The sequence below is a fragment of the Ischnura elegans genome, chromosome 10 (genome assembly GCF_921293095.1).
Source record: "Ischnura elegans chromosome 10, ioIscEleg1.1, whole genome shotgun sequence".
Taxonomy (NCBI): Eukaryota; Metazoa; Arthropoda; class Insecta; order Odonata; family Coenagrionidae; genus Ischnura; species Ischnura elegans.
The window spans coordinates 18,969,073-18,988,174 of record NC_060255.1 but is presented as its reverse complement, the minus strand read 5'-3'; the positions used below and the strand labels follow the sequence as shown (position 1 = coordinate 18,988,174).

General features: G+C 38.9%; 1 protein-coding gene across 6 annotated transcripts in view; it reads left to right on the top strand.

The window, feature by feature from the left end:
- The window catches only part of LOC124167260 (small conductance calcium-activated potassium channel protein), a 671,763-nt gene that overhangs the window by 112,925 nt on the left and 539,736 nt on the right, over positions 1-19,102 (top strand). For 5 of the 6 annotated variants that reach the window (XM_046545148.1, XM_046545149.1, XM_046545147.1 and 2 more), the window contains exons 1-2: positions 1,260-2,675; positions 11,514-11,867. In XM_046545148.1, the coding sequence (XP_046401104.1) occupies positions 2,568-2,675; positions 11,514-11,867 (462 nt within the window). In that variant the 5' untranslated portion in view covers positions 1,260-2,567. Of the gene's footprint in view, positions 1-1,259; positions 2,676-11,513; positions 11,868-19,102 lie in introns of those variants that run through there. The other variant, XM_046545150.1, reaches the window with a different exon arrangement.

Below are 19,102 nucleotides of genomic sequence, written 5' to 3'. Positions count from 1 at the left end.
CCGAAGAGATGGTAGTGAGCTCCGACCCAAGTGGGAATATATATGTATTTATATATGAATTTACTATTACATTTTTTGTGTTAGAAAAAGTTACACTTTGGTCCAAAAAGTTGTACTTCTGTATTGTCTTGTATACTCTTTTTTTTTTTTTTTAATGAACTCACATTTTCTTCACATTATATGCTTTTTTGCGACGTATCATATTTAATAGCATAGTTATAATTTGTAAAAATTAATACTTTTGTGGCTAGCATAGCGTTTTCATTTTAATGATGGTAGCTTAAAGTAATTCAGCTCCCACACTGGTGTTAACCACTGAAGATACCTAGAGTTTCTTTAATTTTTATTGCCCAAATTCTAGATATTTTGGAACAATAAATTTATTAATAACAACAATATATCTTCCTCTTAAAATTTTCTTCATAGTTTCTTCTTATGTAAGGGGTACGGGTTCTCACCAAGATAACTCTTTCCTGTTCTATTGCGTTGAGAACCTTTCTTGTGATATGCCATATTGAAATTATTACGGCCTTTTGTAATTTAATGAATGTATTTGGATGAAGGTTGAGTTATATTATTATTATATGGACAATTTTAAGTTTACTGCTGCCCGAAGGATTTTTCCTTGATTTGAACCCCGTGTCCGTTTTTTAATCACATTCATACATACATTAGGTGTGCAATTTGTGGATATTAGATACGAAAACGTCGGAGGCGCGGGCGTTTGCCAAACCAAATAAAGGGCAATATCACGTGCATACATACCAAAACCGCCACATCAAACCTCCTTTCCTTCCTCTGCTCTCTGTATTTCCCATCCTTCCCATTCGCCTATCCACGTTTCCTCCTCCTCCCGAAGAGATCGCGGTGGGCTCCGACCCAAAGTGGGAGGCTGTTTCCATACTGTCGCGCGAGTTTCGTGTATGTATGGAGGAGGGAGAGGGGGAGATTGGAGTTGGGGTAAATGTGGGGAGGTTATGTGGCCGTGTGTGGTAGGGGAAGTGTGGATACGGTATCCGTGTTGGTAGTGGAGGATGAGGAAAGTAGTTTTGGACCGAGTGGAATGGGTGGTATAGGGGAAATAGGATAAAAGGGTTGGGGGGTGAGTTGAGTTTTTTTTTCGAGGTTTTAGGGTTGTTTTTTTGGGGGTTTTGGTGGAATGGGTTTGAGGAGGGTGGGGGGAGATTTCGTACCAGTGTGGAAGAAGTCCGCGCGGCATCCTGTGTTCGTTGCCAGACGACCAGTGGACATCACTCTGAGATGCTCTATATTTACCTTCCACTCGGGTGCTCACTAGTCTTCCCTTAGGCTTCGTCGCGGCGGCGCGTCGTTGCGTGAATCAGGCATGAGGACAAGCCATCCTCACCGTGGTCTTCCTCCGCCGTTCCCCTCTGGGCCTCCCCGCGAGTGAGGTCCCATCGCCGCTCTCTATCCCTCTACTAAAAATCTTCTTCGCCAAATTGATTTATTGACTTAACATTAGTGGTACTCCAAATTATTCCTCTGAATGGTGGTCGACAAATGTGTTCCGACTTTATACTCCGCGGTGTGGGACGGCTGATGGCGCTTGTGGCTTCTTCATCTTTGTCTTCTCGTGTGTATCATTTATGAACGAACTGATGTGCGATCGGAATATCTTGCCCAAGATTTTTACTAAGGTGTGAATCTATTATGGAGTGGTGGTGAACTTCCTTGAAGTGGATATTCTCTTCTGAGTGAAAATTGTTTGTAAATAGCGGTTAGCGTAGTATTTTAAACGTATTTCAGCGTTGACTTTCCAATTCATGCAACCCTACAGAATAGCAGTTTAGGACTTCCGCTTGCAATGCTAATCATCATCCAATCTATAGAGTGTTCCTTCGTTCACTTTCTCATCTCATTCATTCTGAAAGGTTGACCTAATGGTACTTTATTAGAACTCTGTGCTTTTAGAAAGCGTGTGTTTCGTTTGGAAGCTGTATTTAAGTGGTGGAAGTTTCGCAGGCGAAGCAATCCACATCAGAAATATACTTGCCGATATTTCTCCAAGTAAATAGTTTCCCCATTGTGATAAATGAATGGTAACCGACCAATCTTAGGCCCCTAGTCGTGCATGAATCATTTTGCACTTTTAGCCATTTTTATTAGTGAGTGTTAAACGTTGTACTGTGTTGCTAGAAGGAAGAAGAAAAAAACCGAAAACTCCATATTGGTGGACATTCGCATCCTTTTCAGTTTGAATGAAAGTAGCTTCGTATCTTTACAATCCGAAAAGTATCGTGAAACAGCTCGTTTTCCTGTGTGACATCCAAAGAGTCTAGTCAAAGTGGTTCTGTTCCCCCCCAGTCGATATATATCCAGTGCCATTTGGATGATGTGGTGTACAGATGTGTGACTGGGAGTGAACCCTTTCATCACTTCGCCCGCTGGCGTCCCAGTGATTGTCCCTTCAATTGTTCTGCGGTCCGTTCTCGGATGCAGTTGAGAGAGATCGGCCCGTGGCGATGGACCTCGCTCGAGTCTTTGATCTGCAACGGGGCGGAAAATGCGGAATCGCCTCTCTCGGATTCGTGGACAATTTCCCGTGAATGAGGCGCTACTCGATCAAATTCCTGGAGAATCTGCGCGCGAGGTTGCCTTCGCGTAGCTCGACTAGAGATTTGTTTTCCTTCGAATGCCAAGATCGGGACCAAATGGTAAATTAATTTGAGTGTGAATTTTCTTGTATTTTATCATTTTTCAAGGGAAATTTCTCATCTTAAACTATCAAGATACTGATAAAATCCGAATGTCCAAGCGTGACGGAGTGAGGTTTTTCCATATTAAAATAAACACGATTACAAAAGATTACAAAATTTATCCTGATCCGGGTTTCGATGTTACATGTTTACATCATCTTCTAGGTACAAAATGGTGTTTGGTGCATTCAATTTTCACATCTTAAACACCATTTTGTACTTACCTCGAAGATGATATAGTAACATCGAGAACGAGTTCGGAATAAATTTTATAATTTTGGTGAATTACAAGTTTTTACTTTAATATCAGGATACAATATTACCTGCTAATCCTAACATTAAAATATAGCAGCAATTGTCTTTTGACTTATGCTAGTATTAAAATATTGACATCTTGCAAACTTGGCTTTTCGAGTATCTTCACCTTGGCTACTATTTGTTTCGGAAACCGAAGTGCAAGGCTTATTGGACATCTTATGGATTTTACTTACGCTTCTCCATCATGTATCATATTCTTTCGATGTAATTTGACGTGAGCATTCGTGCACGGTCTAAATACGAGTGTTGGCAGGAAAAATCAATGCCGCAAATATATTTCAAGACAATAGCAAATATACTGAAAACAAATTCTTTTAAATTAGTTTTGCTAAAGATACTAGTACTTTTTTCTCTTGCTAGCACAATATTCATCGATTCGGCCATTTTATACCATGTGTGACCGTTTAAGTGCCGTAGCAGCTCGTGACAATTTGATTGCTATTTGTTATCACCCTTAATGTCTTAGTTTTATGCTATAAAGCTCGACTAAGAGAACAAAATTAATAAAATGAGTGAAAGACGTTAAATAGCGAGCTATAGTTAGAAACTAAGCTACTCTATCGAAATAACAGAACTAATTACGCCCAAATTTGTCCTCTGTAATTGTGAATACTCAAAATTTTAGCAAATTAATTAATTTTTCAGATAACTTGAAAAATGGTTTTAAAATTGAATAAGAGATTAAAAATTCGTTATTTATTTATCGCAACACCCTCTTCTCCTGATATTGGTGTGAAAGGTGACTTTAGAAATTAAAACTATTATACTGTTTTGAATACAAAAAATGGCTCTTTTTCACACATTATTAAAATATCCTCATAAATAATTATGGTTTCAAAAATAACGCTCATTTACTCTTGGCTTGATATCGTCGTCGTTTTAAAGGAATTCTGCGAATCTAAATAAAGTTTTGCTCGTTTTCAGGTCTTTCACAATTCCTTTCTTATGGCTTTATTCCAAAGGCTAATGGCATTCTTTCGGGTAATGATAACATGCATGAGTCGTAAATTTGAATCAAGTGGGATGTTGTGGCAAGCTCTTTTATCAGCATTGCTGGCACCAAACAGCCAGTGTTCAAGTGTATTGCTGTGTCCGTACCGTTCACTAACGTGAGGCATAATTTAGAATCGTCAGAACCACGCATATAACATGCTCTTTTGTCGATGAAAAAGTTGTTATTTATAATAATATTACTTACCTAAAATTGTTCAACGTTGCGAAAGTCTTTCTATGGAATTTTGAGGCATTTACCAGTCAGAATAATCGTTAGGAAACCTATAGATGTAGTTCTTAATTTTGTATATTTTAACTCATCTGGTGATTCTCATCCTTTATGGGAACAGATCTACATCTACATTTCTAGTTTTTTACATAATACCCTGCGAGCCACCTCTACGGTGATTTTCATGGAGTGACCAATCGCCAGTATACAATATGGTCCTCACATGCACACCACACGGTCATAAAAATATTGCGCATAGTGACGAAAAAAACTAGTGCATAAATGCAATTCAAACCTGCCAACGGTAAGTAGTTCACGCACAGAATCTATGGTTGATTAGAGCAATGGAAAAATAAAAACGTGCAATCATATTTCCTGGTGACTGACACCATTAATTTTGTTAATCGAGACACCGTTGCTATCCTTAATAGTACGAGTAAAGAATGGCATTTTAAATCTCTGTTTGGCTGTCTAATTCCGTTATTTTCTTTTCATGATCACTTCTACCATCCTACGACGGTATACGGAGAATATTTTTCACATCGTCTGAGGTCAAGATAATTTTTTGTGCATTTTTATGAAAATTTTGAGTAAATCGAATGTTTAACATGGGACTGTCATTATACTACAGTCATTAAATAGGCCTTTGGTTATTAATTTACCTTAGTTGCAGTCTTCTAGGACTGTATTGGATGTTATGAAGCTTAACAAGGTTTTATGATGTTAAAAATCATAATAATAACTATGCCTTTAGCGTCTAATTAATGCATTGTTAATGATAATGAATAAATTTCAAATAAAATACTATGGAAGGAATGCATTAAATTTTGAAATTCAGTGGGAAGAAGCTAGTTATTGAGTGAACCGAGAACAGATGACTGGAAGAAATTAGCATTTTTGTCTCGAAATAGCCCTAACAACCCTGATTTATAGTCAAGAGTGTTGTTTCTAAATAAAGATGGTCGTTAAGAGTGGAAGAAGGGCGCCGATGTGGGGCATGACATGAATAATGAAGTGTGAAGATGAGAAAATCAGTCGAATAAAAAAAAAATGAATCCAAAATTAGGTTTTTCTCCATAGAGAGGAAGAAGGATTTAAAGAATATATCAGCGTTATTGAATGATAAAATGTATATCAATGCTAGTTGAGGAAAGGTTGAATAAGAGATTTGGTTGTTTATGCAGCGAAGAAATCCCCTCTTTTATAATGTGTACGACAAGGAACTCGTCTGAGCCTCAATTTCTCACTGCACTTGCCCGCGCGATTAGATGCGTGCACACAATCACCTACAGAATTGCATTTTTTGTTTGTCTTAACACTAGAACCGCTGAACTTTCCAGCCCCACCAAAACCGCGGCATGGGACTTTTTTGTTCCATTGACAAAATACGTTGATCCTGTCATGTTTATGTATAATTGACGGTTTATTTGTGTTTTCTGTGAACAAAACACGTTTTTAGGTAATATTTAAAACGCTTTATTAAGTATATAAGTTTTATTAAGAAGCGTGTTGGTTGCAAGCTCAGGCCTGCAGACGCGCCGGGCAGAGGTGACGCGGCCGGCGCTGCGTGAGTAGGCGGCCGGCGCACTGCACAGATTATTCCCTTCTGCGCTTCTAACTGGCAGAATAACGGTATCTGTACATCGATACCCTTCGTAATAAACTGCTATTATGCTAAATACAAAATAAGTGTACAAAAAAGCTTAAATTGTATGTTTTCCCCATATGAGACAAAAAAGTCCCATCCCGCGGTTCTAGGTAAATCGTCGTTTTTCTCGCGAACCAAACATCGTACAATATTTTCAATATAAGCATTCGAAAGAGCATAAAAAATTAATAAAAGTTAGTAAATTTCAAAGGGATCAAACCACTAGTACATGAATGGCAAACATTTGCAAAGGGCGATGGGACAAAAAAGTTCCGTCCGCGGTTCTAGTGTTAAAACCCTAATTGACGCAGTGATGGTGCATAATGTAATCCCTGGTCTACATCTATACCAATAACTTGTCAATCGTCCATCATCCAGAGTGGGAATATGCATCTTGTAATCAGTAGAACGGCAACGCCTCTATCGAAAAAAATACCTGTTTTCTATTTGGTTCAGGAATTGTGAGGTGGACATGTTTTTGGCCTTCTTTTCTCCCTTCCCATCTGAGAGACTTTTGCCTGAGAGAAAACTTGACGGTTGTGTCAATTCCGATAAATAATTTCATGTAGAACATTAGTGCCATTATACGCCAAGTATAGCACCAATATTACCACCATAGGTAGTGGTTGAGATAAGATTAATACTAATGCGTTTCATCTTCACTGCCCCTCATATTATTTGAAATTTGGGACCTCAGCACATATTACTGTTGGTAAACGGAATAAATTGATATGCTTCAAGTAAGGCTATAATCGACCTGAATATAATTTTACGCGGAAATAAGAAATTTGATCCGCTCAATCAACAGGGTGAGTTATGTTCATGATGTAATACTTCTTTAATTTTTTCGAATATTTTTTTAATGCTGAAGTGGTTGAGATACCGAAAGTTTCTAAAATAAAAATACCCGATTTTGTGGTATCTACATTGGTCTTTTATGCCAAAAATACTTGGTTAGCATATAGCAACTCTATTATGAAAGGCTTAAAAAGAGAGAAGCCCACCTTTTTTTTAGCTGCACTGAAAAATATTTTACATGAATCTCTCCCCTCAAAATCGATCTAAAAGGTATTTCGTAAAAATTGTTCCAATAGTGTAAGAAATAGTTCCTTAGGGTACGAAGAATTTTTTTGGAAACTTGCAAGTAATTTTCGGCATTTTGATAGTCATCAATATTTAATTAATTACACTTTTTTAAAGTGTTAAGTACTGTTACTTCTAACATATTTCGACGTAACTAATTAAAAAGTTTGAAGGATCTAAGGTTTTCCCGGCGGATAGACTGGAAGAAGAGTTCTCTGGTTTCCAGCCGGGTCCAAGGGTTTTTCTGCACCGACGTTTCGAAGGCTAAGTCTGCCATCGTCTTCAGGGTGACACCCTGGGAGGGTTCAGGGTATCACCCTTAAGGCGATGGCAGACAGCCTTTGAAACGTCGCGACGCGTCGGTGCAGAAAACCCTTGGACCCGGCTGGAAACCCGAGAACTCTTCCTCCAATCAACAAGTTTGCTCTTGCACGTGTTCAGTTGAAGTCTACTCAGAAAAAACAGAAAGAATAAATGGGTTTGCTTATGTATGGGAGGGTTTAAGGAGCTGAAAATAGAGGGGAGAATCAGATTTTGTGGAGGGAAAAATGAGATACGAGCATACAGTGGAAAAAGCATTGATTTTATGTGGTTAAGGTTCTACTGCTAAAATATTTCAATATATGTTTTAATTTGCGCAATGCAACAAAATCTCAGCTGGGAGAAGTGAGGTCCGGCAGTAGCAATTGTCCTTTTTAGGGAAAGAAAGAAATTGTCTGTTTGATTTAAGAAGCTTGCTCTCCAATATTTTGAACCAAATTATCGCTAAGTAATAGCTCTGAAAAGCCTCTATATAAATGCCAACATGTGTTTGAAATAAAGAATACTGTCAATTTAAAAGGTAATTATTTCAAGTCAGTTAGGGAGGCCTCTTAAGGATGTTTTCAGTTTTGGTGCCTTTCAATACCGATTGGTGACCATTGGGTAGATTCAGAAAAAGTACTAACTAAATCTATCAGCCCCCGCAGTGCCAAGAGCTGATATATGGGCTTTTGCTTCACAAGCGAATAGTGATACGAGACGATATATAATCATAATAGATTGATATATTTTATTTTATCCTTTATCAAGTGCATTAGAATATTATAACTGATAAATTAATCCTTCTTAGTCAAATAAAATAAGACATTACATTGACATCTTAAATGGTTACCTCAAATTGTGTATTATCATATGGTTCTACGAAATTCTTAAATGTTAGTAATAAATTTGTATTTTAAGTGAGAAAACTTACTTTTCTCAGCAGAAATATGTTCGATTCTTATCAATATGCAATTAGCGTCAAAAATGAAAGTTTACTTAAACTTTTTTCGTAGATCATTTAGTCGTAAAGTTTCTATTAATTATTATAGAAGAAATTTTTTATAGCAATGCTTATATATTTTTTTCATTTCCCGTCAAATTTAGACTATTAAACTCTACTCGATAGGTTTTGACATTATTTTTTCATATATTTTCTTCATTATTCATAAGTTCTAGACTTTTTTAGACGGCAAAATTAAGTCGTATAAGTGATGGCAGTTCCCTTTTTGTGGCTATTTTCTCATGAGATGAGGCGACCCATTGAGTTTTATTGCATAACTCATTCACGTTTTTTTTCCTGACGCCTGCCATTTACATCTTTCCTCCGCGCGTTGCGTCACTCCTATTTTTTTGGTCCATAAAAATGATTCTCGCTTAATTGCCTCCACTTTCTCGTTTTGGGGAGGCACATTTCCTTTGGTACCGTGGCTATCCAACGACCCTCACATAAAAAACATGTTACTCCCTTCATCTCCCCCAATGAAGGAAAGCGAAGGCTTCTGCATTGACCCGCTACTCGTGCAGTATCTCCTTTATAGTCCGCTGCTATGGTTCGGATCTCTTCTGCATAGCGAGGAATGCGATAGGATTCAAAGAACATCACTGGATAAGCCTTAAGGTAGCTATTTTCCAGTTTTTATTTTATTATTTGTTTCATCATCATCATGATAATTAACAATCCTCAGATTGGTTCGACGCAGCTCTCCATTTCTCTCTCCTATCCGCTAACCTTGTCATAGCGACGTATATCTCCTCTTTTACATCCTTTATAACCATTACCATGAAACTCATTCGGGGCCGTCCATTGCCCTTCTTTCCTTCCACTTGTCCTTCTACGACTGTTTTCATCGGGCAATCATGCCACATAATGTGGCCAATTAAGTCTTTCCGTCTTCTGCTTGAGGTTTTTAGAAGACTTCTTTTTTCTCCCAATTTTCTTAGCACTTCTTTGTTGCTTACACGGTTCATCCATTTTATCTTCATCATTCTTCGGTAGCACCACATTTCGAATGCCTCCACTCTTGACTTCTCTGCTAGTATCAACCTCCAAGCCTCGCTTCACTCGAGTAAACATTTATTTATTGTGATATTATAACCGTTTAGGTAGGTTTGCATGGAATATTTCCAAATTACTCCAGCTGCCTCCCCCGACAAAGACCCCCCTCCTCAGCTCAAAATAAGACGCTTTCATTCTGTCCATGGATACTATTTTCTTCCTCCTCTTTCCCCACCTACCAAGTATTCTTCACTCAAGCACGGTTTTTGTAGCCCCTCCCCGATCAGTATTTGCTCAATCCTAACCCTCTCTCTTTTCCGTATCACATCTAAAGTATTTCTCTCCTCACCCACCGTGTGCACCATTTCGTTATTCCTATTTCATTCCGTTCTCTTAGCCTTCTCCATTCTTATTTACTCGTCGTCTTCCCTTAACGTCCAGTATTTTATAGCGAATATTGGCCATGAAGCTTATGAATGGAACTGTTATGACCATTTATGAGTCACTTGTCTATTTTAAAACGTCATACAGAGTGTGTGAGCCTTGTGAAACATAAAATTCTTCAATTAGCCTCGAATCAGAACATTGTACTCGCTAATGAGTAGGACTTGTTCAAGTACTTGGATAGTTGTATTAAAAACTATTATTTCATCTTAAATAGTTATGTTTTGGCAATACAACTTCCAAGTTCCTAAATATATACACTCAAAGCAGTGACTCTAATTGTTTTACATGATTTCCCGACTCACATGACGATGATGAGAGTTTTTTTAATCTTACACTGACGGAATTTTTAGCACCTCTAAGTAATTATGTACTGATACGGTTGAAACTGCAAAATTCGGCATCACATGTTTGGTCAAATTGGCGGACTGCGACGATTGCGTTTATTTTCATGTTATTCACTTATTGTTGGATCGGAAATTGTATTTCCATTGAAATGTATGCTCAGCAGAAGGGGAAGTACCAGAAATATCTTTTTACAAATATTTCATTTGTTAACTTCTTCCCATTACATGAAGTAATACTTATAGTGTGGTATCCTTATGGGTAGAGGACTTGGCTGCTGATCGAGAAGTCCCGTGTTCGATTCCCGGTTGAAGCCTACGGAAAACCTCAAGCAAAATCTTCGAAGTTGCGAGGTGGCCTAGGGAATAGAACTACCCCCCTAACCTGAGTGTGTGTAGTTCACAAGCCTGTGGCTTGATTCCGAGTGAGCTCTGCCCTCACCTTTGCAAAACAAACTTCGTGGTGAATCACTGAATGAGTAAGTGATAGTTATTCTTGTCCAAGTGGGTGGAACATTGAGATGATTTCTAAGGTTCAAATATCAGGTTAGGCCTTCGGACACCCAAAATACCTGTGGTCTACGGGGATCGACGGATAGGAGCAGGGTCCCGTACAATGGTTCAGTGAAAATTCACAAGCACGTGGCTTTGCCCTAGGTGACCTCTACTCCAACCTAACCGAACCAACTTTCGAGGTAAAGGAGTGAATGTACTAAACTGAAGGTTTCCGTTCTGACCTTTTATTATGAATACTGCACAGCCACTTTGAGCCGTGTAGCATAAATTTACTCTGAGTTCTATGCAATATCTTTGGAATACGTACCATCAAAGTATCTTTTAATTGGACGAAACAGTTAAGAAGGTTGCTTCGTTTTTCTGGCTATATCTTGATCTACTTTTAAGAGATTACTGAATTGGAGGTTACAATGTTGACCTTCAATGTGTTGGTTGCTCCCCCAACCGCCTTGACAGTTGTTGCTCTATTCTCTCTTCTCTATTTTCGGTCGTTTCTACAGGAAGTTTTGAATCATTCTTTCTCAGTTGGGCAAAATTTTAGGGAGAGCGGGTACTTTAATTTATTGCACGGCTCATATCCACTCTAGAGCCAAGAGGACTAAATTAAGGAGGCTCTAGGCAATGATTCTTCTGGGTTTCCTTCCGGGTTTATCCATTTTTCTGGACAATATTTCATTCAGCGGGCAGGTCCACCGAAGAGGACTTGAGTAAGCCTACTGGGACGTTTGAACTGCTTTCATTAATATCTAAAAGACTAGATGGAAATCCGAGAAGGCCCTAGTCCGTCTCCTACTAGCTTAATTTTTTTTACCACTTAACAGCAGTGCCCACCCTATTTAGACGGAGTATTGGTAGTTCGGGATGAAAACGTTGTTATATTTTATAAAAATTATTTTTTTCTTTTTCTCTGTTGTCGTTGCAGCTGCGGAAGCCCGTGTCGACGCTGTCCATCCCGGCGGCCATGAAGGGAGCCTCCGGTGCGAAGGACACCGCCAGCGAGGAGGCCGGCATCGCCTTGGTGGGCGTGCACTCCGAGTACCCAAAGTACACGGAGGAGCGGGGAGGGAAGGGCGGCAGTTCGTCGGCGGCCGCCGCTGCCGCCGCCGCGGCCGCCGCCAAGCACAACAAGCCGAACGTGGGCTACCGGCTGGGCAGGCGGAAGGCGCTCTTCGAGAAGCGCAAGAGGATAAGCGACTACGCTCTCGTCATGGGCATGTTCGGAATCATCGTGATGGTCATCGAGAACGAGCTCTCCAGTGCCGGCATCTACGACAAGGTGAGTGCGCGTGTGTGCCACACAGTCCTAGCATTCATAGATCGCATCTTTGCAGGAAGGTTACTTAAAGGCCGTTTTACACGGGGCACGGAATTGCGAAGGTTGGAACTGCATTAATTTATAAAATGGCGTGGAATTGCGCGAATGCGCGAACGAAATTGGAACAGGGGTTATTTTGCCATATCACGTCCACGCATTCTCGCATGTGTTCTAGCAATTCACCGCTTTATATGACGCAATGTCGACTGCGCCTTCGTGCACACGTCAGATGGTGCAAGTATGTGCCCCGTGTAAAACGGCCTTAAGGAAACATCTACATCTGCATACTACGCATCAAGCCGGCTAAAAAGAAGTGTGGCATGGGGTGTTCGGACACCAGCCGCTACACATAAAAAGAAAATTATCAAACAAGATTACGGCTAGCATTTATTAAAGTCCTTTATTGTTCGGGGGAAAAACGAATTCCCATATATATACATCCGTTCGCCAAAATATGTCTATTAATTTAACGCTTCTGTCTGACCTGGAATATATATTGGGGCTCTTATATGATTTTCCCCGCGTCACTCTTTAATATATAAACGACCGTAATATATGAATTTACATTTTTTCATTACGATGTTATACATGCCCCTGAATTATGATTAAATTTTCAGCTGTATCTATTGTTTACTTTTTCTGCGGCAGCCGCTAAGGTTAGACGTGTTTTTATGAGCTCGGCGATTTTCGGTTCGTGCTACAATGCTTGTTCGTGAATTTTTTACCAAAAAATTACTATAACGATTACCCAGCCTCCATATTTGTCAGATATGGCTCCGTGTGACTTTTTCCTGTTTCCAAAAATAGATAGAATCTTAAACGGCAGTTATTTTACAAGCATAGATGGCATTTAGAGAAATCCATTGCGTAGATAGAGGTGATACGAAAGATCGAGTTCAAGAAGTGTTTCGAGGATTGGAAGAAGTCGTCAGTTCCTCACGGCTTTATTCGAATAACCTCGATCTCTTTCGGTGTATCTGTGTCTTTATCAAGAGGAAATACCTAAACTCAATATTTCGCCTTGATAAGAACACCTCGGCGTTCAAACCGGTCGTGTTTTACCGAATGGAGGTGTGTTAAATTGAAAAATGTATTTATATATTTATTAATCATTGGATACGTGCCTAATATATCTTTCTTTAGACCTGGTGTCATGAATACCTAATAAATCGTGCTTGAAAAGATGTCGGGCTAAAATTTAATGGTCGTGTATATGATTGCGTGCGTACCAAGTTTTCCACGCTGAGATCGACGTCTGTGCTGGATTTGGGTAAGATAAAAATAAACGCTGCCCCTGTGTTTTGGGAGCGGGACCAATAACGCTGTATAAGTTTGCTTCTCATGCCAAAAACATCTGATAATTGGGATGATCTTCGAAGTTCTTGCGGAAGCATAATTTTTAATACGTACCCGTTCATTCTATATTCTCCTAATAGGATGTAAATGCTAACGCCATACTAAATCAACTGGTTATTCAACATACTTCTTTACTCAGTCAAAGCGTGACTGCTGTTCTAAATAGCCGTCAATTTAATTTAACTCTCTTTTTTATTGGTAGAAATTTCTTCGCTTTAAGCAAATATATTCTCTCAAATATAATTGATGTATTTACCGTTTGATTATTGCCTTTGTCATCCCCGCTGTGGGATTCAAAGAAGAAAGAAAGGGTTGAAATGCGAATGATAGCAAAGTGCGAAAGACATATATCTGACTTCTTTCTCCCTAGTCTAACTAGTACGTTTTTTTTAATTATCGTAAAAAAATATTTTCCCCAAATTATAATGAGTCTAGTTAAAAAATTCTCAGCACCTTACAAGTAAGATAATTATTTTATTCCATCTAAAAAGTCTATTGAAATCCATATTACATTATGCGTGGAAATAGGAGTAAATGCGCCTTTTTATATTTACCTCTCACTTTAGTTTCACTTTGTGACGCAAATATTCTTTTTTCACTGTAATTTTAAAGTGATATTGTGGTTTTTCTTTCAACCACCACCTGGATCCGCTATGTCATTCAAGCTTTTCTTTTTTATTTATCTGAATGTATTTTTAGCAGTGATTTGAGCAGATAATTCTTCATGTAAAAATTGATATCATAGTCTTTCACATTAGTCAGATCTGTATAGCGAGATCTTTTAACTGTTTTTGTTGAATTGTTGGACTATAGGATAGATACTTTTTCTCGAGGCTCAGTATTTCTGAAATAGTAGCATAACTGGCTTTTTTGGGATGTTTCTTGTCGTAGATGTTGTTAAATAACTATCCAACCATAGAATAAGTGAATTATTTTGTACTTGAACCAATATTTCATTCCTTTATTATCATTCCTTAAATATTGGTGCTTGGTACAATATATTCTAAGGTCAGTACGAAAGTATGCAATCCTTAACATATTCCTTTAAATTCGTTGTCGTGCAGGGAAAAAACGGACTCGCATGATAGAGAGAGAGTCTCATGATATCATTGCCATCATTTCGGGACAGAAGATGCTTTATTTTTTTATAATTATTTATTTCTAGTATTTCTTCTCATTTTATGTTCTAGATATTTTCACTGGTGTGTAGCGCGTCAGTAAAAATATGAAGATCGTGTTGCAACGTCTACTTTTCTTCCTATAGTATACTAAAGTATGAAATAAATTGTTAGTTTTATGTCGGATATTTTATTAATTATTACACTATTCTATAATTAATAGTTATCCAATTAAGGGTTAAAATTGAAAATGGGTTAAATTTAAAAATTTCTCCGAGTTCTTTGAGGGGGTTTACCCCCTAAAACCACCCCTCGCTGCGCCACTGGAAATGGGTAACAGCATTTTTACCTGAGTATCCGCATCGTAATAATCGCGGAATACCTCATATATTCCCAAGTCGTGTTCGACCCCATTGCAGACATTTCTTAACGCTTAGACATTGGGGCAGTGGAAACTAGGTGATGTAACGTTTGCTTTCAATGGCTCTCCCCGAGTTTTCGTTCCAAATCCGCGGCCAAGAGCTCGCGAATTAAGTCCCAGTTATTTTCATCGTTCTCCTAGAATAATGTAGCAGTGCAGTGGAAACACACTCACCGTTCTCTGCCAAGGGTCAGACTTAATGGTCCAGTCGGAAAGTGTGTACAAACCACCATTCGAAAATATTTGCGCGGAAATGTTGGGAATTGGTACTCGCTGATGATAATAAGTGGGGAAACTTATCCCCACCTTTTTGCTTCAATTACTTGTAAGAGTAAGCACCTATTGCTTGGAGTAATAAATATGTTGTCATAGCAGAGACAAAGAAGAATTTGAAAAATGTTCTGGTTAAAATGGGTAGAGGAATGGGTAATTATCAGATGAAAATAAGCACATACAAAACCAAGATATAAGTAGGCAGCAGAAAGGAAGGAGTAAAATTAAAATAATGAAACAAATCATGGATGAGGAGGATGAATTCTGTTATTTGCTAAGCAGGATGACTAGCAATCGGAGAAGGAACAAACGAATTATCAGCAGAATAGCCCAGGTGAAAAGAGCATTCAACCAATTAGAAATATTTACTCAGAGCGTGAACTTTAAACATAAACGTTAGGAAAAAATTGTCAGAACTTACTTTTGGAGTATGCTTCTTTACAGAAGGCATGGACGATGACAGCAACGGAGAAATCAAAGATAGAGGCCTTCGAAATTTAGTGCAAAAGTAGAGTTATGAGGATCAACGGGACCGAGTATTTTTATTAAGTTATTAAGAAGTCCTTAGAAGAGTAGGAGAGATGACAAGGCTCATGAAAACCTTGATGAAAAGACGGAACAATCTTATAGGCCATATTTTGAGATATGATGGACTGATGAAGACAATCGTCGAGGGACAAGTGGAAGGCAGTAACGGAAAAGGAAGACCTCGAACAAAATATATGGAACAAGTAAAGGTGGATGTGAAAGAGAATGAACACGTTGGTGTGAAAAGATTAACTGATAAAAGAATTGAGTGGAGAATTGCGTCAAACCACTCCCAGGATTCTTGACCAGTGATGATGAAGATCTATTGTTTCCAAAAAGTTGGCGCCCATAAGCTTTCATCAGTCGCAGGCTGCTTGTTGGCTTAACTGTTGAAATCGTCGTTCGGACACCTTGGTTGCATCCTCGGAGGCGTTATGAAGCTCGGATGGAGATGCATCCGAACGTTTAATCTCATTCCGTGAACCGTTGAGGTGGAAATAATAGGATTTCGTTGACAGGGAGTCCGTGGGGGGTTTTAATGAGAGCCGCTGCATGCTGCACGTCGTTATTGCGGTTCTAAGCCAGCGAGAGCTTCACATCGTGGTCGCTGGTCGTCTAGGCCACAGCCGCCCAGCGCGAATGTTTCATTATCACGCCAGACACCCTTCTGAGAATCCTTGTCCATTCAGGGGTGTCTATATCCTGGGGAATTCGGTCCTTTTAAGCCCCGGTACCCATCATCCAATTCCCTCCCATTTTCCACTAGCCATTATTGCTGGACTTCTGCAATATTGTCGCATCACTAACTTTCTGGCTTATTGGTCTCTTGATGCATTCAAAAACGGAACTCTCTCGTTTTAAGTGAATAAACTCATCATTTCCATCAAATGCGCCGTTACTTTGATAACTTTTTTTTAAATATGTGATAATATTGCATCGAGAGATTTATGCATGAGGGCTCACGAAGGATTTAAAGGCAAAGAGCATAGGGAAATAAGGGTACAGTGTTGCTATGGAGGAATGTGAATAGGTGCAGTAAGCCAATCTTAGTGTTTAAATAAGTTCAACTCATTCAAGCGTGACATAGTGGAAGTTATACACATTTTAATGAAAGGAATGATTGTGGAAATAGGATGTGTAAAACTATTCTGAAAAAGTGCAACTACCTTTCATTGCGATACTTTTTATTTCATTACTATAAATGATTGAGTGAACCACAATGTAGCTTCCGTATGTATGCCTATGTTATATATTTTTTGCATTGCTAGCACAAACTTGGACCTGGACCGTATATGTATCTAGTGACTTATTTCAGCCATATAATTGACCTTAAATAGCTTAAACAATATGCCTATGTTCAAAGTAGGCGGAAATAAATTATACATAAATGTTCGTAACCTGCAGCTATAATCATTTCATATTTCTCAAAAGTAAAAAAATCCATTTGAAGAGGAGCGGCGCAAACGTTTACATTTTTATTCCAAACTTGGACTTTTCGGGAAAGTTGGCAGCGTTACCCGAACTCAGCGTCGTGGTCCTATTATGGACTAGGCTTGCGGATGAGGGAGGTGCTATAAGTGATGAATTATTAGACCAATGTAGCAATCTTCTGATTCTCTCCTAAATGCGATGTTTATATATAGACCGATTAGATGCTCAGAAATACCTTTCAATTCGACTCCTAGCTGATACTTTGCAACTCAAAATAAATATTGTTGTTGCATATACCGGTTTTACCGGGTTACTCTTGGGGTTTAATTTATTAGAAGCTATCTAACGCTCAGAATATCGCTATTTCCTACCTTGCTGCATACTTTTATTGCTAACAGAAATTTCTACGCAATAATCGTGATTGCTTACTTCATCGTAATCAATGTGTTGTTAAGAATTTGATTGTCTCCTACGTTTCTGATCACTTCCATTGCTTATAGAATTTCTTTCATTGCATCATTGGTTATAATCGATATTTCTTATATTTCATTTTTGGTCAAAATCGTTATAGCTTAGGATTTGGCTATCCGTTGCGTCGTATTCTCACTCGTTGGTTATAGCGGTTTTCAACAAATGATCATGAAGGTTTAATCCAGTATTAGCAACCAAATTCCAAGTGTTAACATCATAACCGTGTTAAAATCTGAAAATGGAGAGAAGAATAAAAAGATTGAAACACTCCAATGTAAATTAAGAGTAGTGGAGATGAAACAATGGAGGAAATCCGTCCATATCGTTACACTCAACGACATTTAAATATGATAATAGAAATGATGATATCGGTGATTTAGCTAGAGTTCTCGGTAGGTATAGATAACTATAGTGTTAAGAACTTAGATGAGACTTGCATGGTACATAAATAAAGAAGAGGAGGGTGAACCTAAGAAGGTAAATATTAATAACTAACTGTAATCATTGCCTGGTAATCAAAAAATTTGAAGAGGAACGACGTTATAAATAATATTTTCATTCCTAACTTTGAGTGGTCTTTGGTCACGTCTTTCGTAGTTGACGTGGAATACCCGTCATAGGCGTGATCGTGGTCATCTTGCAATACCAATACGTGCCATCGCCGTATTTAGCGGTGGGGTGGTGAGCGGACGAGGAAGACTCGCGTGTATGAGCCTAGGGGGCGCACGGCGACGATGGATTCCAGTCGCCAGGGCCTTTGACACTTCAGACGGGCTAGCCGCGTTCTCTTCTGAGTGTTATGCACCTGAATCCTCCCGTGTGGTGGCGCGGACATGCATCGCTCATCTCCCAAGGGGATATTGCTCTATTCTAACCCTGTACCCATCTACGCGCTTCTCGCATTTCCCCATCAAAATCCTCCGGAGGCCCTGATCCCTGTCACTCGATGACGCTATACCAGCTCCACTACAACCGCAACCTCCCCCTCACGTCAATATCACGTGTTAGGGTGCCAACGCAGTACATGTATACTCTATCGCGCTTCACCGCCTGTCGTCTTGATCCAAATTTTGTCCCCGATGCCTGGTGCGGCCAGAATTATTTGGATTTATTTGGATCTTCTCAATGAGCGTTGAGCTGGCAATTTTTTATTAGGTTTCGTTGACTGTTCGACCTTTGATGCTTGGAATATCACTATGGTAATGTAGTTTCGCCAATGAATGGTCAAATCAAAAATTGAAGCTTGTACGAGGTGGAAGGGCTCCATATTATCAATAACAGATACTTAGTTACTTTCTCAATATATTTTTTTTAATTTCTATTTATAGACCGGTTTCGGCTGTTACCCCATTATCAAATACAGGAAATACACAAAAACGTGGTGGGGACAGGCTTATATATATTATGGTTGTTAATGGAGGGGGATTGGTAAGTAGAATTTAAAAAAATGTATTATGGAAGTGAAAAATTGTCTGTTATTGACTATGAATGGTTGTTCTACTCCTCCAAAAATTCTTTTGAGTGAAAGCTTTCGTTGACTGTTTGATCTAAGAGGCTTATTATATCAATATGGTAATGCAATTTCGCTAATCAATGGA